This window comes from Telmatherina bonti (assembly GCF_933228915.1).
Source record: "Telmatherina bonti genome assembly, chromosome: 13".
NCBI classification, from domain to species: domain Eukaryota; kingdom Metazoa; phylum Chordata; class Actinopteri; order Atheriniformes; family Telmatherinidae; genus Telmatherina; species Telmatherina bonti.
The window spans coordinates 22,267,725-22,295,492 of record NC_136611.1 but is presented as its reverse complement, the minus strand read 5'-3'; the positions used below and the strand labels follow the sequence as shown (position 1 = coordinate 22,295,492).

At 37.2% G+C, this 27,768-nt stretch overlaps 2 protein-coding genes across 2 annotated transcripts in view; both read left to right on the top strand.

Annotated features, from left to right (window-relative positions):
- Positions 1-5,423: 5,423 nt before the first annotated feature.
- wdr54 (WD repeat domain 54) lies at positions 5,424-8,561 on the top strand (the record flags this gene model as incomplete). The annotated part of the gene is made up of 9 exons (XM_079250843.1): positions 5,424-5,648; positions 5,924-5,986; positions 6,142-6,208; positions 6,350-6,406; positions 6,477-6,604; positions 6,796-6,896; positions 7,208-7,370; positions 8,211-8,285; positions 8,430-8,561. 9 exons carry the CDS (start codon positions 5,424-5,426, stop codon positions 8,559-8,561), a joined length of 1,011 nt encoding a protein of 336 aa, XP_079106969.1.
- Positions 8,562-21,274: 12,713 nt separating this feature from the next.
- The window catches only part of rhobtb4 (Rho related BTB domain containing 4), a 43,390-nt gene continuing 36,896 nt past the window's right edge, over positions 21,275-27,768 (top strand). The window contains exons 1-2 of the mRNA XM_079251572.1: positions 21,275-21,346; positions 22,043-22,165. Of these exons, the coding sequence (XP_079107698.1) occupies positions 22,155-22,165 (11 nt within the window). The 5' untranslated portion in view covers positions 21,275-21,346; positions 22,043-22,154. The remainder of the gene's footprint in view (positions 21,347-22,042; positions 22,166-27,768) is intronic.

Below are 27,768 nucleotides of genomic sequence, written 5' to 3'. Positions count from 1 at the left end.
ACATGACTGTCGCAGATAAAATCTGGTGAGATGTGGTTCTCCTTTAAAGGTGGAGTATGTAAGATTTTCAATATTTTCAAAATAAATTAACTAATAAAATAACTACAATCATAATTAGAAAGTTGGGTTTTATTTTGTTTTGTTTTGTTTTTTTTTAAAAACATGTAGGTTCCAGTCTGTTCATATTTGATGCGTTCTTAAATTACAAGTTTAATTAATGACAAATGACAAAAAGCACTTTTTTTTTTACTGGTAGGCAAACATTTAAGAAGAGTCTATGTCATTAATTAAACTTGTAATTTAATAACACATCAAATTTGGACAGACTGGAACCTACATGTTTTGTTTTTTTTAAAAACTATCTAATTATGATTGTAGTTATTTTTTTGTTAATTTTTTTAAAATATTGAAAATCTTACATACTCCACCTTCAAGCAAGATGCTCATTAAGTGTAAATAGACCACTCAGCCAATCACCTAGTTGTAGAACAGTGACCTCTTGTGTTGTCTTTTGTGTTATTATGATTATTTAAACAAACCTAAACATAGTAGGTCACTTAAAATGAAGCATTTCCAAAATCATGAGATATTTCACAAGGGAAGGAATGGAGCACAGTTTGCTTAACTGGATACAAGAGAGACATAAGGATGATATGCACCCTATTCACAACGGTGACATCAGTGCTTTCATACATTTTCACTGACAGAGCCCAAAATTCTTTTTATAATGAACTTTTGTTGATATTTCTGTGAAATGCAGGGTATTTCTTTCTATCATATGTAGCCAGATATTAGTCTTATTTAATGTTTTTATATCGCATTTCAGTGAAAATTAGTAGCAGTTGTTTGATCTATTTTTTTATTGATAAATCTCAGTAAACTTTAGAGTTACTTTGCTGTTCATTTAAGACTTGAATACTGTCAGAATCAATAAATACTTTATTAATCCTCGGAAGAAATATTTGAAACAGGAGGAAAATAACCTACTCTATTTGTAAAGCCTCAGAAGAATACAAATTTTAGGCGCTGAGCATAAAATGGTTATAGGGTTATTACAGAATTTTAGACAATAAACTGAATAAGAGAAAAATGTAAGTTTCTCAGTTTACAACCAGAAAAACAAACAAACAAAAAAAAAAAAAAGAGTTGGGATGGTTTGGACAATGCAGTCCTACCTTAGGATTGACTTAAGGTGTATTTATAACAGGGAAGATAAACCCACAATTATAAGCTTTTTTCGACTTGCAAAAACTTAATTTTCTTTGTTAATATACGCATATTTTTTCTTCTTTTTCATGTTTACAACATGTTGCAAAAGAAAACAGGCCAAAAAAGTCTTGCCATTCATTCACACAACTTTTTAGTGATGTTCTACTTTATGATAAGTGTCAGCTGTCACGAAGCTAAAATCTTTAAGCTGAGGTACCTGCCTTACACATTACAATCCAAGAACATTTCTTTTTTTTTTTTCTTTCTTTTTTTTTTGTCTTGTCCAGCATTTAAACAAGCAGACTGATGTTGTGGATGCTGTGTTCTGCTGAGCAAATTTATTTTGCCAAGGGGAACTTTTATAGATGTAATGATCCCCTTGTATTTCTTAATTCTTATTTTATTTTTCTATTTGCTTTGGATAATAGCTTGTATTACAATCCAAGAACATTTCAAACAGAAATCTGTGATATACTATTGATTTATATGTAAAAAAAAAAAATAAAAAAAAAAAGAGCTTAACTTAGAGTGATGTTAATAAAATAAAAAAATAAAATATATTTATTTTAGAATTCTGGATATGGTAGAACTTGAATGTTAGTTAGTTAAAAACTCTTTTGATGCCAACCAACACAAAAAGTCATGAAAATATCAACAAGTAAACCCTATCTTGAAACAGAAAATCCACTGTTTAATCAACTATTTATTTCTTTTATTTTCCGTATTGCTTAGTCTGATTAAGGGTCGACTCACAGGGAAGCTGGAGCCCATCAGTCATTGGGTGAGAGGCAGGAAACACCCTGGACATGTCGCCAGTCCGTCACAGTTATTAAGTTATGCATATTGAAATTTAATGAATTATTAGATTATACATTAATACAAATAACTTTTTAAAAAAATATATATTTTGGACCTTAATCACATTTTTCTTTTTGTCTTTGCCACAATCATTACCACTGTACTAGAGAGCACCTTGATGGGTTTTCTTTAACCATCAGTCACCAAGAAGCATGCCTTTTTTTTTTTAGCATTGTTTACAGTCATTTAAGAGGTAACTTGATTTTAAAAAGAAAAAAAAAGTAAGAGCCAATACTAAATGTCACTGTGTATACACTGTGTATAAAAAGATGTCTGGTGATTATTAGTGTTCTTTACAATAATACATATCTTGAGTTTGACTTTGATTTAAAAGGTTTATCTATTTTCCTTTTATCTTACTTGTCTTCTGTTTTTAAATGAGTAGCTTTTATATTTAACATTCTGCTTCATCCAACATCCTTTTTTGTTTATCCTTTTTATTGTTCCTATGTTTTGTCTGCTATGTTGCTTGCCTCCAAATGAGTAATTAATAGACTATCTCTATTTATCATTCAGTCATGCAGAACAACTGCATTTTGTTGACCAGACACTCATTTTTACTTCCTGTTAATAAACTATACAAAATACATTGCATTATTGTACTGCAAATGTTGAGTGAAATTACATGTACAGAGCTAGAATCTTTACAGACCACATTGCACATTTTATCCTTTTTAATAACTTTGCCCACAGTAGACACAATAAAATGTGTTCTTGTTTAAGTGATCGTTATCATTTTATTAACATGTTGCACATTGTGCCCTGGAAACACATCCTGACATGTCAGTAAATGTTAAAATCAGCTGTTGCAGTTTGTGGACTGAGACATTGGGATGACCCGAGGTGGTGGGCCTGCAGTAACTTGGTCAACTGTATATGGTGGGACAGATTTTTTAATCAGCTTCAGCTCTGCAGTCTGTGATGGGTGGTTAAATTTGAGACTTTTCATTTCAAGTCCTTGAGTATCTAAGAGTGAAACCCCCTCAGCTCAAACCATAGTGTCGAGCTTCACAGGCCCAGATGCCACTTGCTGCTGGTTTCCCTGTTCAGAAAGGCACGCATCCTCCTTATTCCTCCTCTGAAACCTTTCTGGCTGATCTTTGGGACTGGTTCGCAGCTTTGGTATTCTTTGCTGTTTGCATGATTTTGGTTCAGGTCGAGGCGATCTACTGAGTTTTTTGGAGTTGGAGTTTGTGTTGTTATCTAGAATCTCATACTGAGGAGCTAGCCAATGACGAGGCAAGGAAAGTGGATTCAACTTTGCAATAGGCTTGTGGTTGTGTTGGTGTGGAAGTGCAGTCTGCTGTTTATCAGCAGAATATTCCATGTTTTTGCACTCTACTTCCACATTATTTTTTGTGGCCGACAGGGAAGGTAGTAATTTCCTTGGACCACTTTTGGAAGGTTTATTCACATGCAGTTCTTTGTTATTACTAGTTTTTGGTGGGGGACTTGGACTAAGCACATAACAGCGTTTGTCACAGACATAGTTTCTAGGACCCTTTTCTTCTCCATCTTGCTTTATGGGGGACACTTTTAGGGAAACAATATCATGTTGCACTTTGACAGTTGGCTTTGTTTGTATTGGAGCACAACTGCTGTCTGCCTCCTGTTAGAAAAAAATATATAGAGGAGCAGATATTGTAGAAATGGAAAAAAAAATCTCAGATTAATTTTTAAAAACATTTGCAGAATGGCTAGTTTAAGAGTACCTCAAATGTGCTGCATTGAGGTTGATGGATGGCATGTACAACAGGCACACATCCCTGAGCCCAGGAGTCTGGAATAGGTGGCACAGGCTCAGAATCCTCCATTATACATGCTTTAAAAGGTTCTGCCTCTTCTGTGTACATGAATTGGTTCTCTAGAGTCTGTGTGATATAACTCTTGGCCCAGGAAACTGAGAAAGGTGCAAGCTTAATGACAAAGACAAGCAAAATCAGTACATGCAACAGAATCAGTACACATGGTGACAATGTGTAAAAACTAAGTTAAATTGTTTCACTGGTCACTTCATGGGTGCCAATCAGTTACAAATTTAGAATGAAATGCTTTTATACTTTTTTTTGTTTTTTGTTTTTTACCTGTTTTTCCATGTACACTTTATAACACTTGTCCATGACCTTGCTTAGCAGTTCTTCCATTATCTCCCCTACTGCTTCATCGCCATCCTCCTGGATCAACATATTGCTCCATTCTGCCTGGGTGAAGCCACGAGGGTGCGAATCTTCTGTTTCTAGGTCAAGCTTTGTAGGTGTTGCCTCTTTGACGGATGGCCTCTTGGACTTATCATGTTTGGACTTGCGTGCTGAGTGAGGCATCTTGGCTTTTGTGAAAAAAAAAAACAAAAAAACAAAACAAAAAGCAAACGACATAACCAAAAATCTAACATGTTTTTAAAAAATGTTTGATTTTAAAGTGTTTGAAGAATGAAATAAAATGAACTAAAACTGTGGCATCTTAACCAGTTTGTATGTTACTCTTACTCCCAGAAGAGTAGGTTCCCATGTTTCCGGATCTTGATTAAGTGCTTCTCTTGTCTGCAATTGTCCAAACTTTACACCTTCATTTTTCGTCAAAGGAAGGACTCAAAGCCACTCAGCTTACGTGACTTTGGTTCTGGTAATGGGTTTATAATGTGTGCTTCTGAAGAAAGTAACATTCATCCAGAAAAAACTTTATATATATATATATATATAATAACAGTCTGAAAGGCTAAGAATAATATGGTTATTTTAAACCAACTCGAATAATTAAAAAAAAACAAATCTCTTTCAAAACCATGAAACCAGTACTCTGTTTAACATGTCTGCATCTTATTAGAAGCAAGTTGTTTCTATATGCAATTGAAATTATTATCATGTTATCGGCAGTTTAAGTATTTACGACCTTACCTCTGTAATGTCCACGGTTGCCAAGTAACACAACACGCCACAATTACGTCATACGTAAAGATACGTTGTCTCTATGGCTGCAGAGGACGCATAGGTAAGCTCATTGCTAACCCTAAAAGTGCTTCGTTCACGTAGGTAATAATCAGTGAGAACTGCGTCAATGGAAGCAAAGTCAGCGTTTGCATAGTCTCAGTGAGAGGTATTTTCAGCGTGCCTCTAAAATGGAACAGTTTCTGCTTTTATACATTGTAGCTGCATTTGCCTTTTTGCTAACGAGCCTAGCTTGTTGCTAATGTTAAGTGTTTGGTATTTAGCATATGCATTACCTGCGAAAAATATGCCTACTGGTATGTTCTCGTGAAATATCTATTTTAATTGTGGTGATCTATGTTTGTCCTGTTTTAGACTAATATCGAACTACATATTGTTCAACATTCAGCGCTAAAAGAATACGGCTGCTCGATGTATCATAAAGAGAAGAGCATCCAGATCAAAAACAGCGCCTCGGCGCTGTACAACAACCTCAGCGTGCTGCGCATCGCACCAAGGCAACTCACTTATTTCACGGTGGTCCATGCTAACGTGGTCAACATGGTCAGCGCGTCCTGGGATGGCCTCAACTATTCCCACCGTCAGCTTCAGTCCAAGGAACCCAATGTCGCCACAAGCACATCGCTTATCATGCAGGTTAGGCTACTGTGCAACTTCTGTTGTGAGCTTCTCATGTGCTCTGTTGGTTTTTTTCAGTATTTTGCAAGTTTACCACAAATGTAAATGCAAGTCACTCAATGCATTTGTAACACATTTTCTTTAGTCAAGTGGGTTGTAGCATGCATTAGGATAAACTAAAATCTATTCCATTTGAAATCGGGTTCTGCGACCTCCTGACAAGAAATGCTGTTCTATTGCTGCATTTTCTGCATGTTGCTAAATCATTAAGATAATTTTCTTCTTTGTAACAGGCTGCCTTCTGTGTTCTGCCTTCTCGTGAACTGCTGGTGGTAACCTCTCAGAAGGGTATCCAGGTATCCTCTATTCTTTTTCGATGTTGCTGACAGTATTTTTCTTTTGCTGTTTGTATTCATATGGAGGTTTTAGTATATACAAAATGTGTGTCATTAAGTAACAAAGTTATATGTGTCTTTGTAGACATTACTTTTACATAAATCTTTTGCTTTAGATGTATGAGTCTGATGGCTCTATCATGGTGTACTGGCATGCACTGGATACACCTGAAACACCTACAGGTAATCTTATGTAAACATTGTGAATTTGCAACATATAATATATGGGGTAAATTAAGCGCATGTTCTTATGTATATTTGTACATTCACAGATTTTCTTGCTAGAATTAATACACTTACAGATTTTTTCTTTTTCTTTCTCAGAACAAGCTGTGTTTGCTCGAGGAATATCTGCAGTATCTGAGAATTATATATGTGTGGGTAAGTACTGACCAATATATTTTCTAATGTATACAGCAAAAGTCAACAGTGTGTTTTTCTCATTCCCCAGGTGTTTCATCTGGTGCAATTCTAGTATTTGATGTCCCCAGCAAAGGAAGTAACATTACTCTGTCTGAGGTCCTGGAGGAACACAAGTATTCCATCACTGATATGGCCTCAGAGTGTTCAGGCAGCCAGGTATGGCATGTGTGTTTATGTGTCCTGTTTGTTTGAAAATTTGTTACTTAAATAGTTAGTTTAAGTTATTTAATTTTTTTTATGATTATTAAGCCATCTGAAAATAATATTCCTTCATATAATATGTCCAGGAAATCCATCAGTTGTATTACATAATCCCTCTCCTTTTGTTATTGTTGCCTTTCTTTTAGGAGTACATTGCTAATCTGGTAACCGCAGATGACGGAGGCAACCTGTGTGTGTGGAAGTCTGGGGAAGAATTCCAGCTTCTCAACAAGATCCCTGGTTTTGAGTAGGATATTTATTGTATTGTTTATCAATGATATATTTTTTTGGTCTGTTAAGAAAGACTTAGCTATATTAAAAGGACACGATGACTAAATGACCTATGTTGTAGCTTTCTTATCACCAACTCATTTTCAACTGTCACTTTCACCTCTTTCTCTTTCCTTTAATACATGATGACATTTATGTCAAATGTATGGTCTTTGTCAGTGTCCTTTGATTATTCTTAATTTCCTGTGCTTAGCTAAACTAATATTCATTATCTTTTCTCTTAATGACCGGATGGTACTGATCCTTTGTTTTCCTCCCCGCTGTCAGCATGAGCTGCTCATCTGCCAAGCTGTGGAAAGGTACAGTGATGGCGGGTTATGGCACGGGGCAGATCCGTCTTTATGAGGCAGTAACAGGAATTCTGCATGCTGAGGTCAATGCTCATGCTCGCTGGATATACTCTCTGGACATAGCTCCCTTTTCTGGACTGGTGAGCTACATATTTTAAATGTATTAAAAAAAAATTCTTTCTACACTCACAATTTTTGCATTGCTTTAGTTAACCAATATACAAATATTCAATAAGTGACATTTAAGTTTGTGAACTGTATTTTTCCTTATTTTTGCTAAAGTTTAATCCAAAACATCTCCAAATTTTCACGTAACTCCTAAAAGTTGAAACAAAAGAAAGAAAGAAATAAGATTAAAAAAAAAACTATTACACATAACCATTTATTTATCAAGCAAACACAATGTAGGTTTATCAGTTAGAACTGTTCATGAGAATAGGTAAAATGATCTCTAAATAGTTTTGACTTCACCAATCAACAGTCAGACAGATTTTGTATAAGTGGAAAAAAATTCACAACCATCTGTGCATTCATCAGAGATGACAGATGAACAAAATCACTCCAAGAGCAATTTGTGTAAAATGCACAAGATCACAAAGGAACACCTAAGTAATTAAGAATACTGAATAACAACTATATTGATGGCCGTGGCAGGGCCATGGCTGGGCAGTGCATTTGAAACCACTGCAGATAGATACAGGTTTTAATACTTTTGACACATTAAGAAATACTGAATAATTGTCCTCAAACCTTGGTCAAATTTAATACCTTTTTGTTTTGTTCTTTTTTATTTGGCATTTTGTACCAAAATACAAAAATGCCACATATTTATGTAGAAATCTAGAAAATTTCCAAGCACTATTGCAAAGTTTAATTTTAAAGCCATTTACCAGTAATTAGCGTTTTAATTATTCTCATCCGTTATTGCATATTTTTTAATAACTGCTGTCTCTAATGAGAGATCATCTTGTTTACTTTAGCTCCTGTCAGCTGCAGAGGACTCCTTTGTAAGGGTGTGGCACCTGACTATGACCCCAGAGACCAACACTGTGGAGGTAATTGATCATTATGCAGAATTAAGGGCTTGTTTTCATAGTGAGTGAAAGCACAACTTACTTTGGCATCTAGTTGATTAATTTATTTAAGATATTGTTCTGCGCACTGTCACACTCTGACCATGTTTTCTCACTTTCGCTTAGGTTTCCCATTTGCATAACGAGTCTGTGACAGATACGCAGATTTGTGGAGCCAAGTTCTGTGATGGCGATGGCTATGCCTTTGCAGTGACGGGCTATGATCTGAGTGAGATTATTCGCTATGTACAGTCTTAGAATTTTGCAGTCATCAGGCTAAGTGTATGAATGTAAATTTAGTGTAGATTTTGATATATTTGTTATATACAGTATCTTGTTTTTGTAGGAGGAAATAATTTCATGGCGGTTCACCTTTTATCGCTATAAACATTAGATGGAGATTACAAATTAACAAAGAAATGCAGGGTATTATATGTTGCACATAATTTATGTAAAGAGTTTTGGAATTTAACTTTAACAAATTATTGTATCAGACATAATTTATTGTTACAAAAATAATGCACCAGTAAAGATTTTATAAATAGTGATGTTGTGTTTTGGTTTTAACCTTGCAATTCACCACTACAACAGCAGATGGGACTGTGGGTCAAGTACTTTTCAGGAAGGCAGTATCAGTGAAGCCCAGACAGAGTTCACTAGAGGGCAGGGTGGTGTTGTCTAAAAGATTTATAGACTGACTAGATGCCTTTCCAGAAAGTCCATATTGTGGGTGGGTACTTTGTGTAGACCAAAGGACTCGTCATTATTATTATTCATTCGTTTATTTTTTTTATGCTTCTTAATCCAGTTAAGGATTGTGAGGAAGATAGAGCCAATCCCAGCAAAACCAATATTAATAATAAAAAAATTATAATAATTATTTTTATTTTTTATGTTTTTAAATATTACTATTATATAGAGTATAGATCAAGTACATTTTAAAATGTTTAAGAGTTTTTTTTCCAAAGGAAAAAAAATATTCAGAACTAGGAAAAGCTCTTCTGAAAACAAATACAATCTACACCCTGAAACCAGTGGTGGGCAAAATCATCACCAAGTGTGACAGATGTGCTTTTCTATGAATTTATAAAATTTCTCCGATTGAAAACAAATCCTGTCAGCATCTGCACTGGTTTAGAAGTGGCCTTGTTTGCCACAGGTCATATAAGTATTTTTAAGTTCCCAACAGGCAGCCAGGTAACACAATCCCATCTTATCATGACAAGATAAGAAGAATCAGGTCAGAAAGGAATTGTGCGATTTGTAAGTCTCGGGCTAAGCATGTATTAAATCCCAGAGTTCCAGTCTTTTCTAGTTTGCAGTCAACAGTGGTCACATAACATCAGCTGACATGACTGTTTTAAACCCACACACATGGCAAGTTATGTAACTTAATTTGGTAGGTGCCAATGACAGTCAGTCAGTGATTTGGTTGGGTCAAATGTACATCACAAACCTTCACTTCAGTGACGTGGGCATACATGTACTTAATTGAATCAATTGCTTTGTGTGAGTAATGTTGTCAAAGTTCCCAGCTGCCTAAAATTGGCCATCCAACCACAGTGGCTAAAGAGCAAAATGAGTAAAATGTCAATATGAGGTCCCAAATGACACGGGCACTAAGATTATATAACTAACTGGAGCAGCACAAAGGGAGAGAAAGGTTGGTCAAAAGTGCCACATGAGTAAAGCAAAAGATTGAAAGACTAGCTCCTTAGTCGAGGAGAAGAACCTGTGAAATAAGCAGCTTTGATTGGAAAAGGAAAATTGAAAATCATATTTGCAGGGAAAACATAGACTGACAAATAACAGCAGTAATTTATTCCTTGTTAACTGTGTCAACATTGCTGTGTAGCGGTCTAGTCCTACACAGCCCCAGGGCCACTCAGGATGTGCAGTTCTGCCACACTTGTCAATAGTTGGTTCTTAGGTGTTAGAGACAGCTGAACACACAACACTGTGTAGATTAAACCTCATTATAAAGAGATCCCAGGCTTTGATATGAACTTATGTGGACTGTGTATTCACTGCTGACAAATAATAATGGTGTAAGGGAAACCTTGTTTCTTAGCACAAGGCTCCCTAACGCCATTCCTCAAATCTTGCTGTCCTACAGATTTGCTGTTTCCCTGCTGCAACACACCTTACATTTATGGCTCAATAGCAGATATGTGCAGAGCTTGTTAATTTAATGTGAATGATTTTGCAGCACGACAATGGACTGGCGAGCTGTCCAGAATGTATCCTGCCTTTCACCCAAAGACTGCTGGGATGAGTGCCAGCTCTCCGCGACCCTTCGTCGGACTAAGCGGTTAGGATAATGAATGAATGAATGATTTTGCTGCAGGGAAATATCTGATACCTACAGGAAAGTGGGCCTTCAGGATCGGGGTGGAGATCACTGCTGTAGTAGCTGTTTGAAATATTTTAATATATATATATTTATCATATATACTATCATATATAATAATAAAAGTGAGGAAGCAAACATACATAAAGCACTTGGTTAAATGAAATGCTCCGATGTGTCACTTTAGTGAGACCAGTAACACTTACCATTATATGAATAAGACTTTCATAGGCTTGGCCTTTTAGAGTGAGTAAGATATCAACATTTTTGTGCAACTTTTCAACAGGTATGTGAGTTTCACATTCCTTTAAATGAAAGTAAACAATGAACAAGGCAGATTAACAGCCCAAACTGGCAATGACTGTTGACCAAACCCAGGAGGTTAAATCTAGGTTTCAAAACAAGTTCATCAGTCCAAGCCAGTTAAAACCACATGGATTTGCAGGTGTGTCCAACGTCTGTCTCTCAGTGTTTGTTTGTGGGATTGCCACATCATGTATGTTTTCAATCAGTTTTTGTGTGTGTCTTCATCGCTATGGAGAGACCAATTTATTATTTGGCCATCCATCCATGTGGCAGCTGCATGAGTCTTTGTCACAAAGCCTGCTGAGGGAGAGACTGTAGAGGGGATGAAGAGACTAAAGCCCCTCCAGCTTGGTGTCACAGACAGATTGGGTCACTGACAAAGGAATCGAGAAACCAACCTGAAGTGATGTTTTATAAACATCTTCCATTGTAGATATATTAAAATGGGAAGGTGATGTGTAAGAAACCGAAAGAATTAATCAAACGAGCTGTTAGATATGTGCACAAATAAGTATGTCATTGGGCTATACAAATATAGAGTAGCATAGTTATGTCATTACACTTTGTATAGTAAATTATATGTAGTACTGTGCAATATTTTGAAATTTTTCCAATAAAATTTCAATATTTTGCAATTTTATCACATTTGGCAAGTATATGTAATAAATTAGTTTATTCATTTTTAATCATTCAAATCTCCATAAAAAGTAACAAACGGCTATATTCAGCATTAACAATAAGGAAATATGCACTAAATAGTACGGTTCCTACACACCTCCTAACATTATCAGGTCAGTTAAGGAGCACAAACACCTCAGAGCTTAAATCTGTTGATGAGCTGTGGCAAGTTTTCCAAGATGCTTGTGCAAAACAAAGTGCACAAGAACATTCTCTAGAGAAGGCTTAAATTACAGTGTTGGTGTTGTTTTTTCTGGTGAAGTAAAATTTAGTTAACATTTGTTTCTTGTTTTTTGTTTTGTTTCTGTAACAAGGAAATGCTGGCGTCTCAAACACCATAGAACCAGTATATCCACAATTCATTGATACACAGCTGGATTTTAAAAGTCCTATTTCTGAGTTCTGACTGAAACATCTGCAGCAGAGAAACATGTCTCCGTTATTTAAAACAAATCAATAACAAAAGCTGATGATTGGTATGATCCACATTTGCTTATTTAGGATATATATATTTTTTTTTATTACAGTTAAACAGAGTTAAACCATCCACCTCCCCAGACTGCATCACTGCTGTACAACTGGAAACCACATTCATGATGACACCTATCCTGTGTATATGCACTTGAAAGTTAAAGGAAATGTTTGTGGTGACAGATTTCTTGGATGCAGGTCCATGATGTGTAGAATTTGAAGCTTCATGGATGAAAAGTGATACTTTCTTATGATATTTATATATGTTAGGAATGTATGCTTTCGGTACAGTTTAGAGCATGTGTTATTCTGTGAGGAAACAGAGCGAGACATTAGCCTAAACTATGTTTCACTGTGACTATGGCATTATTAAATTAAAGAAATGACAGATTTATGAAAAAGTGCACAAAACAACTCATTGTGACCATGCCCAGGCACTACCTGCAGGCTTGAGTGACCACAACTTGCACAAACTTTATATTGTCATTTAGAAAGCACGGGTAGGCAATGGGACTCAAATGCAATGGATTAAAACAAAATAAACATGATCAGACACTGCCATCTGCCCTAGGATGGCATGGTTGCCTCTCACAGGGCATTGTTCGGCATGACTGACGTTGATATACTGATGCTGGCGTCTGTGTTTGTGTGTGTGTGCATGTGTACTGTGCTTTTTAGAGTATGTGCAGATGGCACCATTTAAATGATGATATTCTATTTCAGGACAGTCTTCCAAGGAAAGTAAGTCTAATATTTGAATGTGTGTGTGTATGCATAGTATGTTATAGTCTACATTTACTCTAAGTTTAGATTTGACAATGATTGATTGTGTGTATGATATGTGGCTGACCTGCTGCACCCCTACACACCACAACGTGTTCTTAGGTCAGCGGACAAGATTATTTTAACTGTGTCTAAGACATGGTGTAAATCCAGAGGAGACAGAGCCTTTTATGTTCTAGTTCCAAAAATCTGGAACAGTCTCCCGCTGCAGGTTAGACAGGTTAACCCCCTTGCCGTTTTTAAAAGTTGTTTAAAAACACATTTTTATTCTTTGGCATTTGAGCAAGACTGAGTTGTCATCTGTGTCCTTGTGTGTATTTTTAACTGTTTCTTTAAATGTATCTATTCATCTTACCATTTTATTGTTATTTTATTTTCTTATGCTGTTTTTATTCACTTGCTGTTCCTGCACAGCACTTGTCAGCTATTTGTTGTCTTTAAAGTGCTTTAGAAATAAAAATGGTATGGTATGGATTGTAATAAAGATATTGTTGTAATGATATAGTAAATTTGACTGAAAAAAGTGCACCTTAAAATATGATCAGATTCAGAGAAACCAAACTGATAAATAAGTGTATTGTTTTTGATTATCAGCCGCTCATTTTCTTGCACACTAAACACCCGTCTCATTACCTACAGTGTGTGGGTGAGAATTATTGAGTCTGAAAATAGAGTTAGAGCATTAACAACAGCCATATCCTGGCAACCCCTATCAGGGTTCTATCAGTGGGATTGCTAATAGGGTTAATATAGGAGAGATGAATGGGTATCTTCAGGCTACAACCTGGATTAAACCTGGCGCGTCTGATCTAACAGATGCAAGATTGTCTGTCTGTCTGTCTGTCTGTCTGTCTGTCTATCTATCTATCTATCTATCTATCTATCTATCTATCTATCTATCTATCTATCTATCTGTCTATCTGTCTGTCTGTCTGTCTATCTATCTATCTGTTTGTCTGTCTATATATCATATTATTAAATATATTATATTATTAATATAATATACAAGTTAATAATTTAATAATTTTTTTAATGTATACAGAGTATATATGTTAAAAAAGTTTAAAAGACCAATATACAATGTGGCACAGTCTATTTTTTTTTACGCCATTTAAATACCAGATGGAGCATTATAAAAAAAAATATTTGGATATTATCGTTTCTTTTTGTAGTTTGATTGACTGAATGTTATATTGTTTAGCAGCATGTGATATTTCATATCCATTACTGAACTGAATCAACTTTATATTGTTCTATCTATCTATTGATAGCTTGCTTTGTAGTTATAAAAGAAAAAATGTGGTATGACATATGATAGATAATGTGCCATTACATAACAAATATTGGGATGTTACTGTACGTCCCGTTCAGTCTAACAAGTCAGTGACCCATTGATCCTTTTGACCCAGCATATGCCACAGATGGTCTGTCAAATACTTTTAATATGAATTCACCACAACTACACATGTATTAAATGTGTGACTGCATGCATGGATCCACATGCTCACCACTTTGTTAGGACACAGGGGCGCTGTGGATACATTGGAATAAATATACTTAACTGATTCATCAAATGAGTCAAGGGAAATACAGGGCAATGAAATATAAAAAACAATCAGTCCAAAAAGAACTACAAACAAATAGAAGAGACAAAATAACTATAAAAAAAGTAGAAATAGACAACAATTGAGTACACACACACACACACACACGCACATACACAACCACCCCCCCCCCCCCCACCCCCCCTCCTCACACACACACCAAAAAAAACAAAAGACAAAAATAAGGGCATACGCTGGATAATTATAACTAAAAAACATGAATGGAGGAATTTAGGTTCAGATGAAGTACAATTATTTAAATTGGAACACAGTTTAAAAAGAACACAGAAAGTGTGTCAAAGAAGGTACAGGAGAATACAACAAGTTTAAGTTTGAAGTTCCGCAAGAAAAAAAAAACATAATCAATACCCACAGACTATGACATTGATACACAATAACTATTAAAAGAAAAATCCCAAACTTAAACTTTTGATGATTAGCTGACATTATTGATCATTCTTTTGTTCTTGCTGGACCCACTTTGTCAAATGTAAAGTGTGGGCCATAGTATCAGTACACACAATGTACACACAATAAAAATGAAAGAGGAAGGGTGGGGTAAAGACAAACTTAGGCCCAGACTGTTTTTGTACCCTGTTTCTTCTGTTCTCTACAAAAAACAATCTTAGGAAACATAGAGAATTGTAAATCATCATTGTTTACATACGAACCAAACTGAAACTCAGAAAGCAGGGACTGCTGTCAACCATACTCTCAAAAAATCTGAAACCTAAAACACAGCTAAAGGGAGGAAGGAGGTGTTGAATAACTAACTTTAGTTTTCTGTAAGAACTTAGTACCTGTCCCTGCCAGCTGGTGTGTCAGCCAGAACACAGTTAATGGTATGTGATTAAACACAAAGTGGTAAATGGAGCGAAAGTACAAACATAGCAATCTGTTCATTTGTCTTGAGAAAACTCTTTGCTGGCAGTAAAAAAAAAAAAAATGCAGTGACCCACACCACCGACCATTAGGGACAGTCACTCCGGCACCGCCTGTCAGCATGGATAGAGAATGAAAAAACAGGGCGAAGGTCAGATGGGACATGGGATGTACTACTCCTTATGTAGTTGGACAACTTTATGAAGCTGCTGCTCTGGTCACCAACTCAGCAAAGACCATTACCGAAACACACCCCCATATTTCCTCAAAGCAGACTTCAGTTGTCAGTTGCCACATAAATACACGTATGATCAAATTAAATTAGTATGTGTGCACTTCTTCATTAGATGGTCATAAAGAAAAATGCGAGAAATAAAAAGGTGGTGAAAATAAGGCCTTCTGGACAGAATTACAAACCTCCAGTTCCCTGTTGAGCGTCATAAGTCTCGTAAACAAGAGACACAGTCAGGGATGAGGAAATAAAGACATGAAGAGCCTGAGAAAGACATCAGAGTTTGTCTGGAAAATGCAACCAATGGATGTCAGGGCAGAGGTAGCGGTGCTCATCTCTGTTTCCATGGCGACCCAAATGTGCTGTCAGTGCAGTGACGCCACTCTGGAGCATTGCGCTGCAGCCGTGCTGACATGAGCTGCACGTGCCAATGCCCGGCTGACAGCACTAAGCATACACTCGTGTCTATTCATAGCACCAAAGTGATGGCCTTGGAAGACAGAGGGAGCCCAGGCAGTGGGTCAGAGAGGCAAGGTGCCCAACTGGCCCACTCCTCCATGGAGGTGAATGCATGAAGTGAGAGCAGGATTAACTCTTGGTGGGGGTTATATCATTGTGTCTTTGATCTTTTCCCACACTGATAAAGGGACACCTGGTCCCTCAGTTGCCATGAAAAATCATACATTCCCTTTGCAAGGTCTCTAAATAAACCTACATAAAGAAAAATAAAAATATGTGCACAGACAGCACATCTACAAACAGGAAGTGTGATTTCTTTAAATGTAATGGAGTTATATGGGGCCAAGTTAAAAAAATTGCACCAGCAGACACAACAACAGAGTTCTTCACACACACACATATATATGTATATGTGTATACATTTAAATACATAGAGGCATGTGTGTATGTTTTTCTTTGTTTGCATTCTGTATTTTTTTCATTCATTTCAATTAGTTTTGAATATTGTTGCTCAAACTTACAATTCAATAAATTTGATGACAACAACATAACTCACCTAAGTTTTGGTGAGGACTTTGTTCACATCTGTGAAGCATCTCCTCTTTTTTAATGTTAGCTTTTGAACATCTAGAAATGAGATTTATAGCTGCGTCTTCAGGAGAGGAATGCTCCTGTCAGATGTAGGATTCTAACTGGTGAACATTGGGGATATCTTTTGTCTTTTTTTGTTTTGTTTTGTTTGTTTGATTAATGATGCCCCAAATATTTTCAGATGCTAAAAGGTCTGGACTGATAGCAGTTCAGTCCATCATCAGAAAATGAGAATACGTTGGTCAAACACCTGCATACAGCTTTTAGCATTGACAGCAACCTTTTAGATGCATATGTTACCAGTTCCATGAGAACTAATGAACCACTTCCCAGCATATATGTAAACTTTTGAAGTGTGTTCTGATGACCAGATGGATGGTTCCTATTGTCTTTACTCCAAAATACATGGTTTCCATGATTTACAAAAAGAACTTCAGGTTTTGAGTGGTCAGATGAGAAAACATGTTTCCACTGTTTCTTTAATCCACTTTAAGCAGTGCACAGCAAAATGGCAAAAAGACTGAAAAATGAATACTTTACATTACATTACATTACAGATAATCATAAAGCTATTCATGCCATGAATACAGCATAATATTCCACCAGTTGTCTGCATTGGTGTTTTCAGTTTCAGCCCAGACAACAGCGTTTCTAGATCATCTTCACAAATGTTCTCTTCTTTGCATTGTAGACCTTTAATCTTTATTTTCTGGATGTTGACCTTGTGTGCTGCTTTTAATGCTTTATTTGGTGAAATCCCCTATGATCAGTCCCACGTCATTGTTGATGTGAAAAAGTGCCATATGAGTGGCTTCATATTTGTGGTATTTAATATCATACATATAAAAACATCAGAAAATAGATAAGAAATCATTCACCACAAATCAAGTTCTATGGGATAAATTCAAATAGTCTTTTTCAGTGTATGAATGTCTATGATGCCAGTATGCCTTCACAACATAGTCAATAACATGGGACAGTAGGCAAGGGGCTGCAACCACCAAGTCAGTGCATCTATTGTGACCAATGGTTCGAGCTCCATCTGTACTTCTACAAAACAGCTTTGTCCAGGATATCAGGCAGAAGAAAAGCAAAAGCTCGAAGACTCAGAGTAACACATTGTAGTCAGTCAGCATCCAAAGTTAAATGTTGTTGTGGTCTTTTGTGGTCTTTTGTGGCTTGTGTCAAAGGGCATTGTAACATGCAACAGCAGAGGTATAGAGTTGCTGAGTGAAATTGACATGAGCTGGGCAATGATTATCTCTGTCTTTGTTTAGGTTGTGAGTTGTTTGTACACATTTGCATGTGATGGAGGTGGAACACTTGGCCAGCTGTTTTTGTTTGTAGAAATTTAGCTGACATAGAACTGTCACGCCAATGGCATCAGCAGTTTGCTCCCTTAGGAAAGAGACAGACAGTGTGAGGGGTGAACCATGTGGCTCCTCCATTATACTCCTATTGTGCCCTTGTGGCTGCATCAATAGTGCTATAGCTGTGGCCATGGGCAATGGGAAATTGCTGCACAAGACACTTTGAGATAAAGGTTCAGTACATCTGTGTATGAAATGCAGAACAGTGGAGAAAATACGCCTGACAAAAAAAGCATGGAAGTGATTGAATTGAGCATACACGTAGAGCAAATGCTGACACATAACCTGTCAGGTTGTTTGTCAGCACGACACAACAAAATATTAGGAAAGACAGAAAGAGGAATACTTTTTAGAATTCACAGTTGATCCCAAAGGTATTCATGCCATGGCTACGGTATAATGTTCCACCACTTCTCTGCGTTGGTGCGCTTGCATCTGTGTATATGAGAGATGGCTCTCATGCTTGCTGGCCACAGCTTGAGGACAGTTGCCTAGGACTTGCATGCATGCTGTGTTAGAAGCAAGCCTGGGCAGGTTGCTGGGCAGGTCTCAAATCCCCAGTAGCCTGACATTTGTGTTTTCTCCAAAGTGTACAGAGGAAACAGCATTATTAAAGCCTAATAAGAGCTTGTGTTGACTTTAAATAAATATGTCTAAATCTAAAGTTTTTCTGTCTTTCTTTTCTTTTCTTTTCTTTTCTGTTTTTGTATATTATCCACCTGACTGTGTGTGAAAAGGGTTTTACTTTGAAATTCTATGCAATTTACACAGCCAAGATACTAAAAACCTGAGCTGTTGTTAGTCAACAAAAACAGACAACATCATACTTCTTCAGGTGGGCTTTATGCATAAGCTCATGTTGTAACCCGCAGGAGTCTTCACTGTTGTGAGAATCATTTGTGTGCCGTTTACTTTGCATTGCTCTCTAATGGCACCAAAAAGCTTGCTGATCTCCATTCAGTGTAATAGGTGTCCAACTGCTAAATAACGGCAACCAAAAAGAGGAGTCAGTAAACATAACAGCCCTATAAGACACAAAATAAATACCAAAATGGTGGAATCACTTTTACTAGAATTGCAGGAATTGGATTAGTTCTTTCACTCTAAGGCACTTCAGGGTCATTTTATGAGCAAATATACTTTCAAAATAAGATTTGCCTTTCACCTGTGTCAGTAGTTTTAAATGAATGAGTAGTTCATGGTAGTTTTTGTTATGTAGTGCAATTGAGACTTAGAGAACCAGCTGTTTATTAAAAACCAAGCCAGCAACAACATTTTTTTTTGAGGTTTCAGTTTGTTTCTTTGATTTTGAGACCGTAATCACCTCTGGTGTTCTAGCAATTAATTTCTGTAGGCTACTATTTAGTCAAGCTCCTGGTTCTTGTTGTGGTGTCAGCGTTGTTACATTGGACCCAACAGAGATCCTGAACTTTATTTTCAAAGGCTTTTTGCTTCTCATTTTTACTGATTTCCAGACTCTAATGGGCAAAGATCTGTGAGGCCTGACGGCAAAAAAGGTGAAAGTTCAGAGGTGGCTCCATCATCCGAACAGGAACAAAATAATGTCACATTTCTTCCAATGTTCAACAGCATCTTTAACTCTAACCACAATTATATGTAACTTTTACATCTTTAACTCCATATAGAATTTATCACTATAAATGGAGATAGCTATAACAGCAAAAAAATATGTATTAAAAAAAAATCATATGCAATAGCTGAAAGTCCTAATCAGGCCACAGAATTTTCTGTTAAAACCATCAGACTGAACTGTTACCATCTTTGTCCTTTTCAATGCAAAAACAACAGTTTGCCAAACTGGAATTGTTGGTCCAAAGCTGCATTGTTAAATTGTTTGTTTTACTTTGTAACTTTGATGCTCCGATTTGTCAGCTCAGATCTCACCAAACCTGTTCAAACCATATCCAGATCAGTTGTAGACCTGCAGCTGATCTGTGCACCCTGCAACATGTTAGATTTCTATGGAGGCACTCCTCTTCCAACTGTGTAGATGTGACAAATTTGATGTTGTACCATAGTTGTTATCCCACACAATCTGCCCCAAAGGACATTTTATCAAGTGCAATCCAGCACACACATGCCATTGATAATTAATTAGTGAATTAGAGTTTCGACATTCCTCCCTCACTACTGTACTGAACAACGGCCATAACCAACATCATTCAAGAGGGTGGTTACGCCTATACAACGCAACTTTATATTTACCAGACTTGAGCATCCACCCAAATAGTTTTAAAATGTACTGGGTTGGGTAGTGGAAAAAAAAACTAATGTGGAAAAGGGCTTTCCACTAAATGCACATTGTTAAATGTGTGATTTATGCAGTCTTGTGCAAACAGATTGGCTCAGGTGGACATGTTACAGTTAGCCACACGAGCCACTGAGCAAGGAGCATCAACATGAAAGCTGTTAGAGGTGAGAAGTATCATGTCTCCTAAAATACACTTGAGCAAAAGATCATATAATTATAAACATAATTTTGCAGAGTCTTCGGCAACAGTAATTTGATGCCAGGAGAATTAGTTCCTCACAAGACATAGTGGTGGTGAAAGAAGCTATAGGAATGAAAATTTAGACAACAAGGAAAAGGTTAATCTCATGTGTGTATTTTTTTTTCTTTTTCTTTTTTTTTTTTTTACTATTTTCCTGTTTTTATTTGTCATAAAATTTAGATTTTTTTTTTATTATTCTAATCTCACCTGGTGTTGATACCAACAAAACTGGAGGCACATTACAGTCGCTTGTGTTTGAAGTTTGCAAAAGATTATGGTTATTTTATACATTATATTAAGGCTGTGCGTATAGAATAAAAGATATTATCTGTGTTTTACTCTGATAGGAAAGGGGATCAAGTCAGCATCAGTGCATTTTTGAACTTGAACATTACAAGACTTTACTTAATCAGAAGAGGTTAAAAGGTTCTTTCATCAAAAGTGATTACTTGACAAATCCACAACAGCCAGTATTAGAATAAACTGCGCTATAAATGATATCAGACATGCCTTCAAAGAATTTCAGTCTTGTTAGATGCTGAAAGGAACCAGTGGAAACCGCTCTGTCTCGGAGACTCTGACTCCACTTTATGAATGGATGGGTGTGGCACGAGGGGTTGTGATGAGGCTGTCATCGCTGGGCTCGTTGATAGGCGCTGGCGTGCTGTCAGTGAAGGATGGTTTGGAGTGAAACATAACTGGGGCTCTTCCACCCCCTCGCAAACCAAACAACGAGGGAAGGGGAGGAGAGTGGGACAGAGGCAGCGGAGCCCACACGAGGACTAAACTTCTTGAAGAAATTCGGTGAGATATGGGACTCATTACTGGAAACATGGTTGAGAAAAGAGCAGAACTGGAGACAAACTGAGTTGCATTGTCATTTTTATAAACAATTGAAGTAAGAAGAAGAAGAAGAAGAAGAATTTTTAACCAAATGCGATCGGTTAGGCGTAATGAGAAATGCATGACTTGTTTTAAAAAATATTTTGGTCAGTAGCCTACATCGGTTAGGTTGCATCTTATCTGTGTTAAAGAATAAAAATGAAACGCTCATAGCATCATAAACAGCTACGATGGGCAGTTCAGTTAACAAAGAAAGTCGAGGCATGGTTCCCCTCCTCCATGTGTTGCCTCGTTTTAGGTGTGACAGAAACAACAAAGGGACGTGGAAAACTTGCATCAGGACCACAAGCGGATAACCCAACCCAGATATATTCCACAGTACAAAAAAACGGGTGGTGGTGGGGTTACAAATAGGAGCATGTCGACGTGTTTTGCAATATGCAGTCTTTGTGTAATTACATTCCTCCCGGCGTCTCTCGACAACAACAGTCGGGAGTATTTTCTTGCAGGTCTTCACCAAACACTTGGCGAAGCCGATCATTTGAGGACTTCAAGTCCAGGCTGACACGGAGCAAGTGTTACAAGTTGCGAGTTTTCATCAGAAGCTGTCATCCAGAAGAATGCTCCAAAGTGATCTCATTTGTTTGTGCCTTGCAGCTGAATGGGAAGAAGCGAGGCAGTGAAGTGAAGGGAAAAGGCGCAGTTGTGAGGTGTGATCTGGAAGTGGAAGTCGAGGGGAAAGAAATCAGAACTGGTTTGCAGAGGGCGTATGTCTGAAAGGTAGGAGCAACTGGTATTGTCCCGTATTTAATCTTCTGTTTGCTCGCTTAAAAAAAAAAAAAGATGTCTGTAGACTTGGCTACATGTGGACAGACAGCAAGAGGGGGTTGCATAACGGTTCAGTGGTGCACATATCGACAAACTCCAGACAGAAGTCGAATAGACTGCTTTTGTAAAGTTTTGTTTCAAAATTATAACTTTTCAGTGAGATAAGTGGACTTAAATTTGTAAAAAAAAAAAAAAAAAACCAAAAAAACCCCCCCAAAAAAAAAAAAACCAAAACATACCAAAGTTGATTTTTTTGCTCTGTCACTGAATTTTTGGAAATATTTTTTTTCAAAGTTTGTAAAAACAACGTGGGTCACTTTAAATGAACCCACCATAAAAGCTGCCTCACAGTGACAAAATACATGCAGCTTCTAACGTTAAGAGGTAGTGCAAGAGTTGCAAAAGTTTTCACGCTTATTTCTTCCCTTAAGCGAAGTATTGAAATATTGGCTGTATAAGGGGTATTTGAGTGATTTTTCACAATGCGACAGAGGACTGAAAATCACTTTAAAAAATATTGTAATGAGATTCTGCATGATTTTCCATGCATGAACATGATAATTACAATGTTAACTACACTATAGTGTAACATGTTAACATCAGTCATAGTGTTCCTTTTCCTGGATCATGTCATTACCCAAGTGTATTTTACATAGTTTTAACCTGAATTTCTTTGGTGATTTGTGTATTTGTAAATGTCCAGTTTGCTTGGCTTGGTTAAATACAGAAATAATCATTTTCTCCACCTGTACCTTATGTGTGAGTTCAGTTTGAAGGCATAGTTGAAGAAAGTAGTCAGTTCATGTCTATAAACCGTGGTTGCTGTAGCTATTGGCCAAATCATGGAAGGAAATGTGGTATTTCTGACAACAGTCAAAATACATTTATCTGTGATGGCAGCAAAACTACATTTCCTTGTCTTATCTTTATTCCTACCCTGGAAGAATAGGAAACATTTTGGCTGTGAGGATGGTCTGACAGAAGGATCACCAGTTCCTTGACTTGTGTTTTTCTATCAGCTGTGGAATTTGAACCATTCTTCCTTTGGGGTGAGGCCCATCCCTCCGTCTGTTCCTGCTCAGAGGAGTACGTTGTTTCTGAGGAGCCTCTGTTTGTGTGGGTGGGTTGGTGGGTATAACTGGGGCTTTCCAGTAGGGTTACACACCAAACATTTCTGGCTGATGTATGGTCTGAGTAGTGGGCCAAGCCCACACAGCTGGGAGTCATATAAGAAGTGTCTTTGTGTAAGCTGAGCAATGTCCCACACACATGCACAGTCACATGCACACCAACTGACACACAGTAACACACATATCCAGGGTCTCCTTCGGTCTCACAACAACTTTTCGAGTGACTGGGAGCCATGAGATGTGTGTAGATGAGAAAGTGTATATTATCAACATTGAGCTTGAACTTGTGTCTGTGAATGCAAAGACGGAGAGTTGTAATTATTTAAGTCAGCCTTGACAATAGAAACTGCGCACATGCAGTCTTGGACGTCAACATTCACACAAAGAAGAGGCAACACTTTCACAGAGCCTTGCAGTCATTGGACAGTAGTGTCTTCTTCTCTTACCATCACCACATGATGTTTTTCCTCTTTACTGAGGTTTTAAAAAGAAAAATATAAAGTGGGGGAGGGGGGAGGGGGAATGTAAGAGAATGAGAGAGAGAAAGATGAAGCAACTGTGCAAGGGGTAGAAACGGCTTGTTTTGTTTAGTTTAGCTTTCTTACTCTTTTATTGGCTTCTTCGTTGGGGCGTCAAAGAATGTATATGCAGGAACAAAAAATGAAACTAAAGAAATGAGTCAGGGAGGTGGGAGAGAGAACACAGGGATTTATGTGCAAAGAGAAGAGAAGAAGGGAAGAGAAGCAGATTGTTTGAAAACAAATAAGAGAGAATCTGAGCTGTGCAAAGGAGAAGAAAAGGAGCAGAAAGGAGCACAGAACATGAAGAAGAGGGTTACAAGAGGTTTTTTGGCTATGGGGAAATTAGAGTAGAGGTTGGCTTTGGTACTGACAAAGTTCGACTTGGAGAGTGGACTGGATATGACTTTAGTAATGATAAATCAAACAAACATATTGCTTGTATTATCTTATATGTCTCCACTTTTTCCTATTGGTTTAAAACCTAAACTATGGCAAAAAAAAAAGCTAACAAACAAATCAAAGTCGATGCAGTTCTACTTTGATTTCAGGAATGAAGGAAGAGTTTAGTTTGATGCGTTCATACAAAAAAGAAAAAAAAAATCAGCACTTTGAAAATTGATTTTACACTTAAAACTCATTTCCAGCTTCTTCCTTTGCTTCCTATTAGGTGTCACTTTGTTTTCCTGTGTCAGCAGAATTGTGTTTTCACTCTGCACATGAGGGTATTTGTCTTTCCACTGCTTCCAAAACAAACAAATCTCACTGTCAGCTAAAAAACAGACCCATCTATGATTTAAGATGTAACGCACGAGTTTTTACTTTAAATGCTAAAAAAAAGTAAAAAAAAAACAACCACTATTTGAACGTATATGTTCTATCATTTAGTGACTGTATGAATTACCGGACAGTTCGTGTGTGAGGGAATGAGCTGTTTCTGTGGTGAGAGATGTGGATAAGAAGGTGTTGAATTGTGATAAAGGACATGACAGGACAGCTCAGGGCCAGGCTAAGTGGGCAAGAAGAGATAAGAAATCCAGTTCAATTAAGAGTGGGTGTCTTTGTCCAGTCATAGCTGCTCAGATAGCTTTGGGCTGGAGTGAGGGCAGTGTCTGACAGGGGGCTGTGCTCAGAGCTCCAGGATGACTGTACTGATAGGGCGGCATATTACACAACACTGTTGACAGAATATAATGCAAGAGTTCTGGGTAAAAGGTAATGATCAGTGAGATTTTTTTTTTTTTTTTAGTAATGCTTAATTCTATTAGTGCTTTAAGACTGTACTTACAAGAACTTTCACTTTAAGTAAAAGTTTAAAACAGTTTAAACCCCTTAGATTCAGTGTCATTTGCTGTGCACTGTGCTGTGTAGGAAACTCTGCCTGGGCACATGTTCTGCATTGCATGGCTTCAAAATCACAGGTTACCAGAGGTCTGGGAAAGATCTGGGTCAGCTAGAATTACAGCTGCAGAGAAACTCGAAAAGATAATGGTTGGTTGTTTGATTTTTTTTAAAGGCCTGAGGCTAACCATGGCTCTGAAATTTTAGGCAATGAACTCTTGGCCACTAATAGATACAATTTGCATCAGTAAAGCATTAAAAAAAAGGGTTATTTTAGTTTCAGTCCTTAAACATCTTATGCTAAACCTATGTGTATTATACAATATATATTACTCTGTACCGCTTCTTTACTTTATTGCTGCATTTCATTCATCCCGTTACTCTGCGTACTCTCCTTACACTGTATCTATTTTTGCTGTGATGGTACTTGGATTTATGATTGTATGTGTGCACGTGCGCGCAAGAGAGGAAGAAGTTTGCATGTGTGCTTAGAAAAGGATTGGCCGTAATGCCGCAGACACCAAGTGGCCCCAATTGGTTGCTTGGCTGTAGCTGCTCTTTATGTTCATGTTTGTGTTGATGAGATTTGGTGTATTATGTTAGTGGGGAAGTATTGCTGCAACAAACAAATCCTCCCGTGTGCCTGCATGTGATTATCCATGCATATTTTTGTGTGTGTGCAACTCTGTATGTAGTTTGATCCCTGGGTGTCTCTTTCCTTTTTTTTCTTTTTTAAAGCATCTGCTCCTCTCATTTATGGCAGAAGCCGATCCCCTTTGGTGAATTGGCTCCAGCATCATATGACTGAGGAATTGCCAACTAGGTATTCATGAGTATGTGTTCTGCAATTAGAGATTGCATTTAACGCCATAGGAGGCAGTTTGAGGCTCTCATAGTGAAAGTTGTGTGTATCTGTGTGTATTATGGGGTATGAGTGGAGTTGAACAGGTGTAGTTGTTGCTACTTATATCCCCTGCAGACGCTTACGACCCACAATCTACACACTTTGTATGTCTGCGTGGACCCAAACAGCCCCATATGTCTGGCTAGTGTGTTGTTCAGACAGTGGTAATCTCCAGCGATTCTCATTTTCAGTCTAGGCTGCCTGTCTCCTTATCTTCATGTTTGTTTTCACATCTTGCCTGCCTGTCTATCCATCTGTCTTTGTTTTATAAGAACACTGTGGCTCTTACAAACTGAAAATGAAGACACCCCAATTAGCACCTCCAGCAATCGTCAGTGGCTGAGTGTGAGTGGTAATCAAGAGAGTTTGTTTGTTTGAATCTTTTGTTTGTCCATTGAAAACAGTGTGTTTGTTTGTGTGTGTGTGTGTGTGTGTGTGTTGGGAAGGGGGGGTATACCTACTGTATGTTACATAAGGCTGCAACAATTTGTCGACAAAATCGACAATGTCGACAATAAAATATTATCAACGCAAAATTTAATTGTCGATGCGTCGTGTTATAAACGGCCGTAACGGCTTTGCTAATAAAATGCTGCACCAGGCAACTTAACAGCAATTATCAACCATGGCTTTTCAGACAGTATAAGAACTCAAATAAGAAATAAGAACGCAAATGACGCAAAGCACCACAAGAAGGGCTGGGGGCAGTATTGTCATTTTGTGCAGCGTCTTTGTTTAAACAACGAAGAATAAACTAATGTAACTTATTTCCAAAGTTTGGGGATATTTCACGCTAAACAAAGTGTCAAACAGATGAAATGTGTTGTGTACCATGCAGAGTTGGCATACCATGGCAGCACGACAGTCATGCATGAGCATCTGAAACTAAAGCATCCAGGAGTCATGTTTTCCAGCATTCTTGTTGGCAAAGTTATCATTAGCGAATAGTGATGTTGTTACCTCTGCCAAAGAAGTTATGTTTTTACCGCCGTTTATCTGTTTGTTTGTGTTCAAGATAATTAAAAAAGTTATGGACATATTTTCATGAAATTTTCAGTAGTTTTTGTAAATGTGAAAAGGAAGAAGTGATTTAATTTTGGTGGTGATCGGGATCAATGTTTGGATTCAGGAATTTTTTAAAAGGACTCTGGCCCTTGTTTACCTTATAAAACAAGCCTTTTCAAGATGTAAATAATCATTTACGAAAATTAAGATGTTAAAATATTTTATTTATTTTGTTCTCCTTTTGAGGCAGATTCTATATAGCCTGGATATGACACTATAGCTAAGTTTAAATGTTTCAAAATAAATATGTAGTAAGCTGTTAAGCCTAAATTTGATATTAAACTGGCTCAGGAGTCATTCTTTTAACTTACTAAAGGACATTATGTTGTGACTGACTAGGAATCAGGGTGACATTCACATGATGCAATTAAAGAGAGTGGGATAAAAACATACTGGAACCTGTAAAAAGAGCTGCGTCAACTGGAAGCACAGATGGTGGACATGACAGAAATAATCGTGACTACTTGACTATTCGAAAAAATAAATTCACAGATTAGTCGACTATTAAAATAATTGTTAGTTGCAGTCCTAACGTTACACTTAAAATGCTCCTTCTCCACACCTGAATCACTGGGAAACACTGAAAAACCTTCCAAC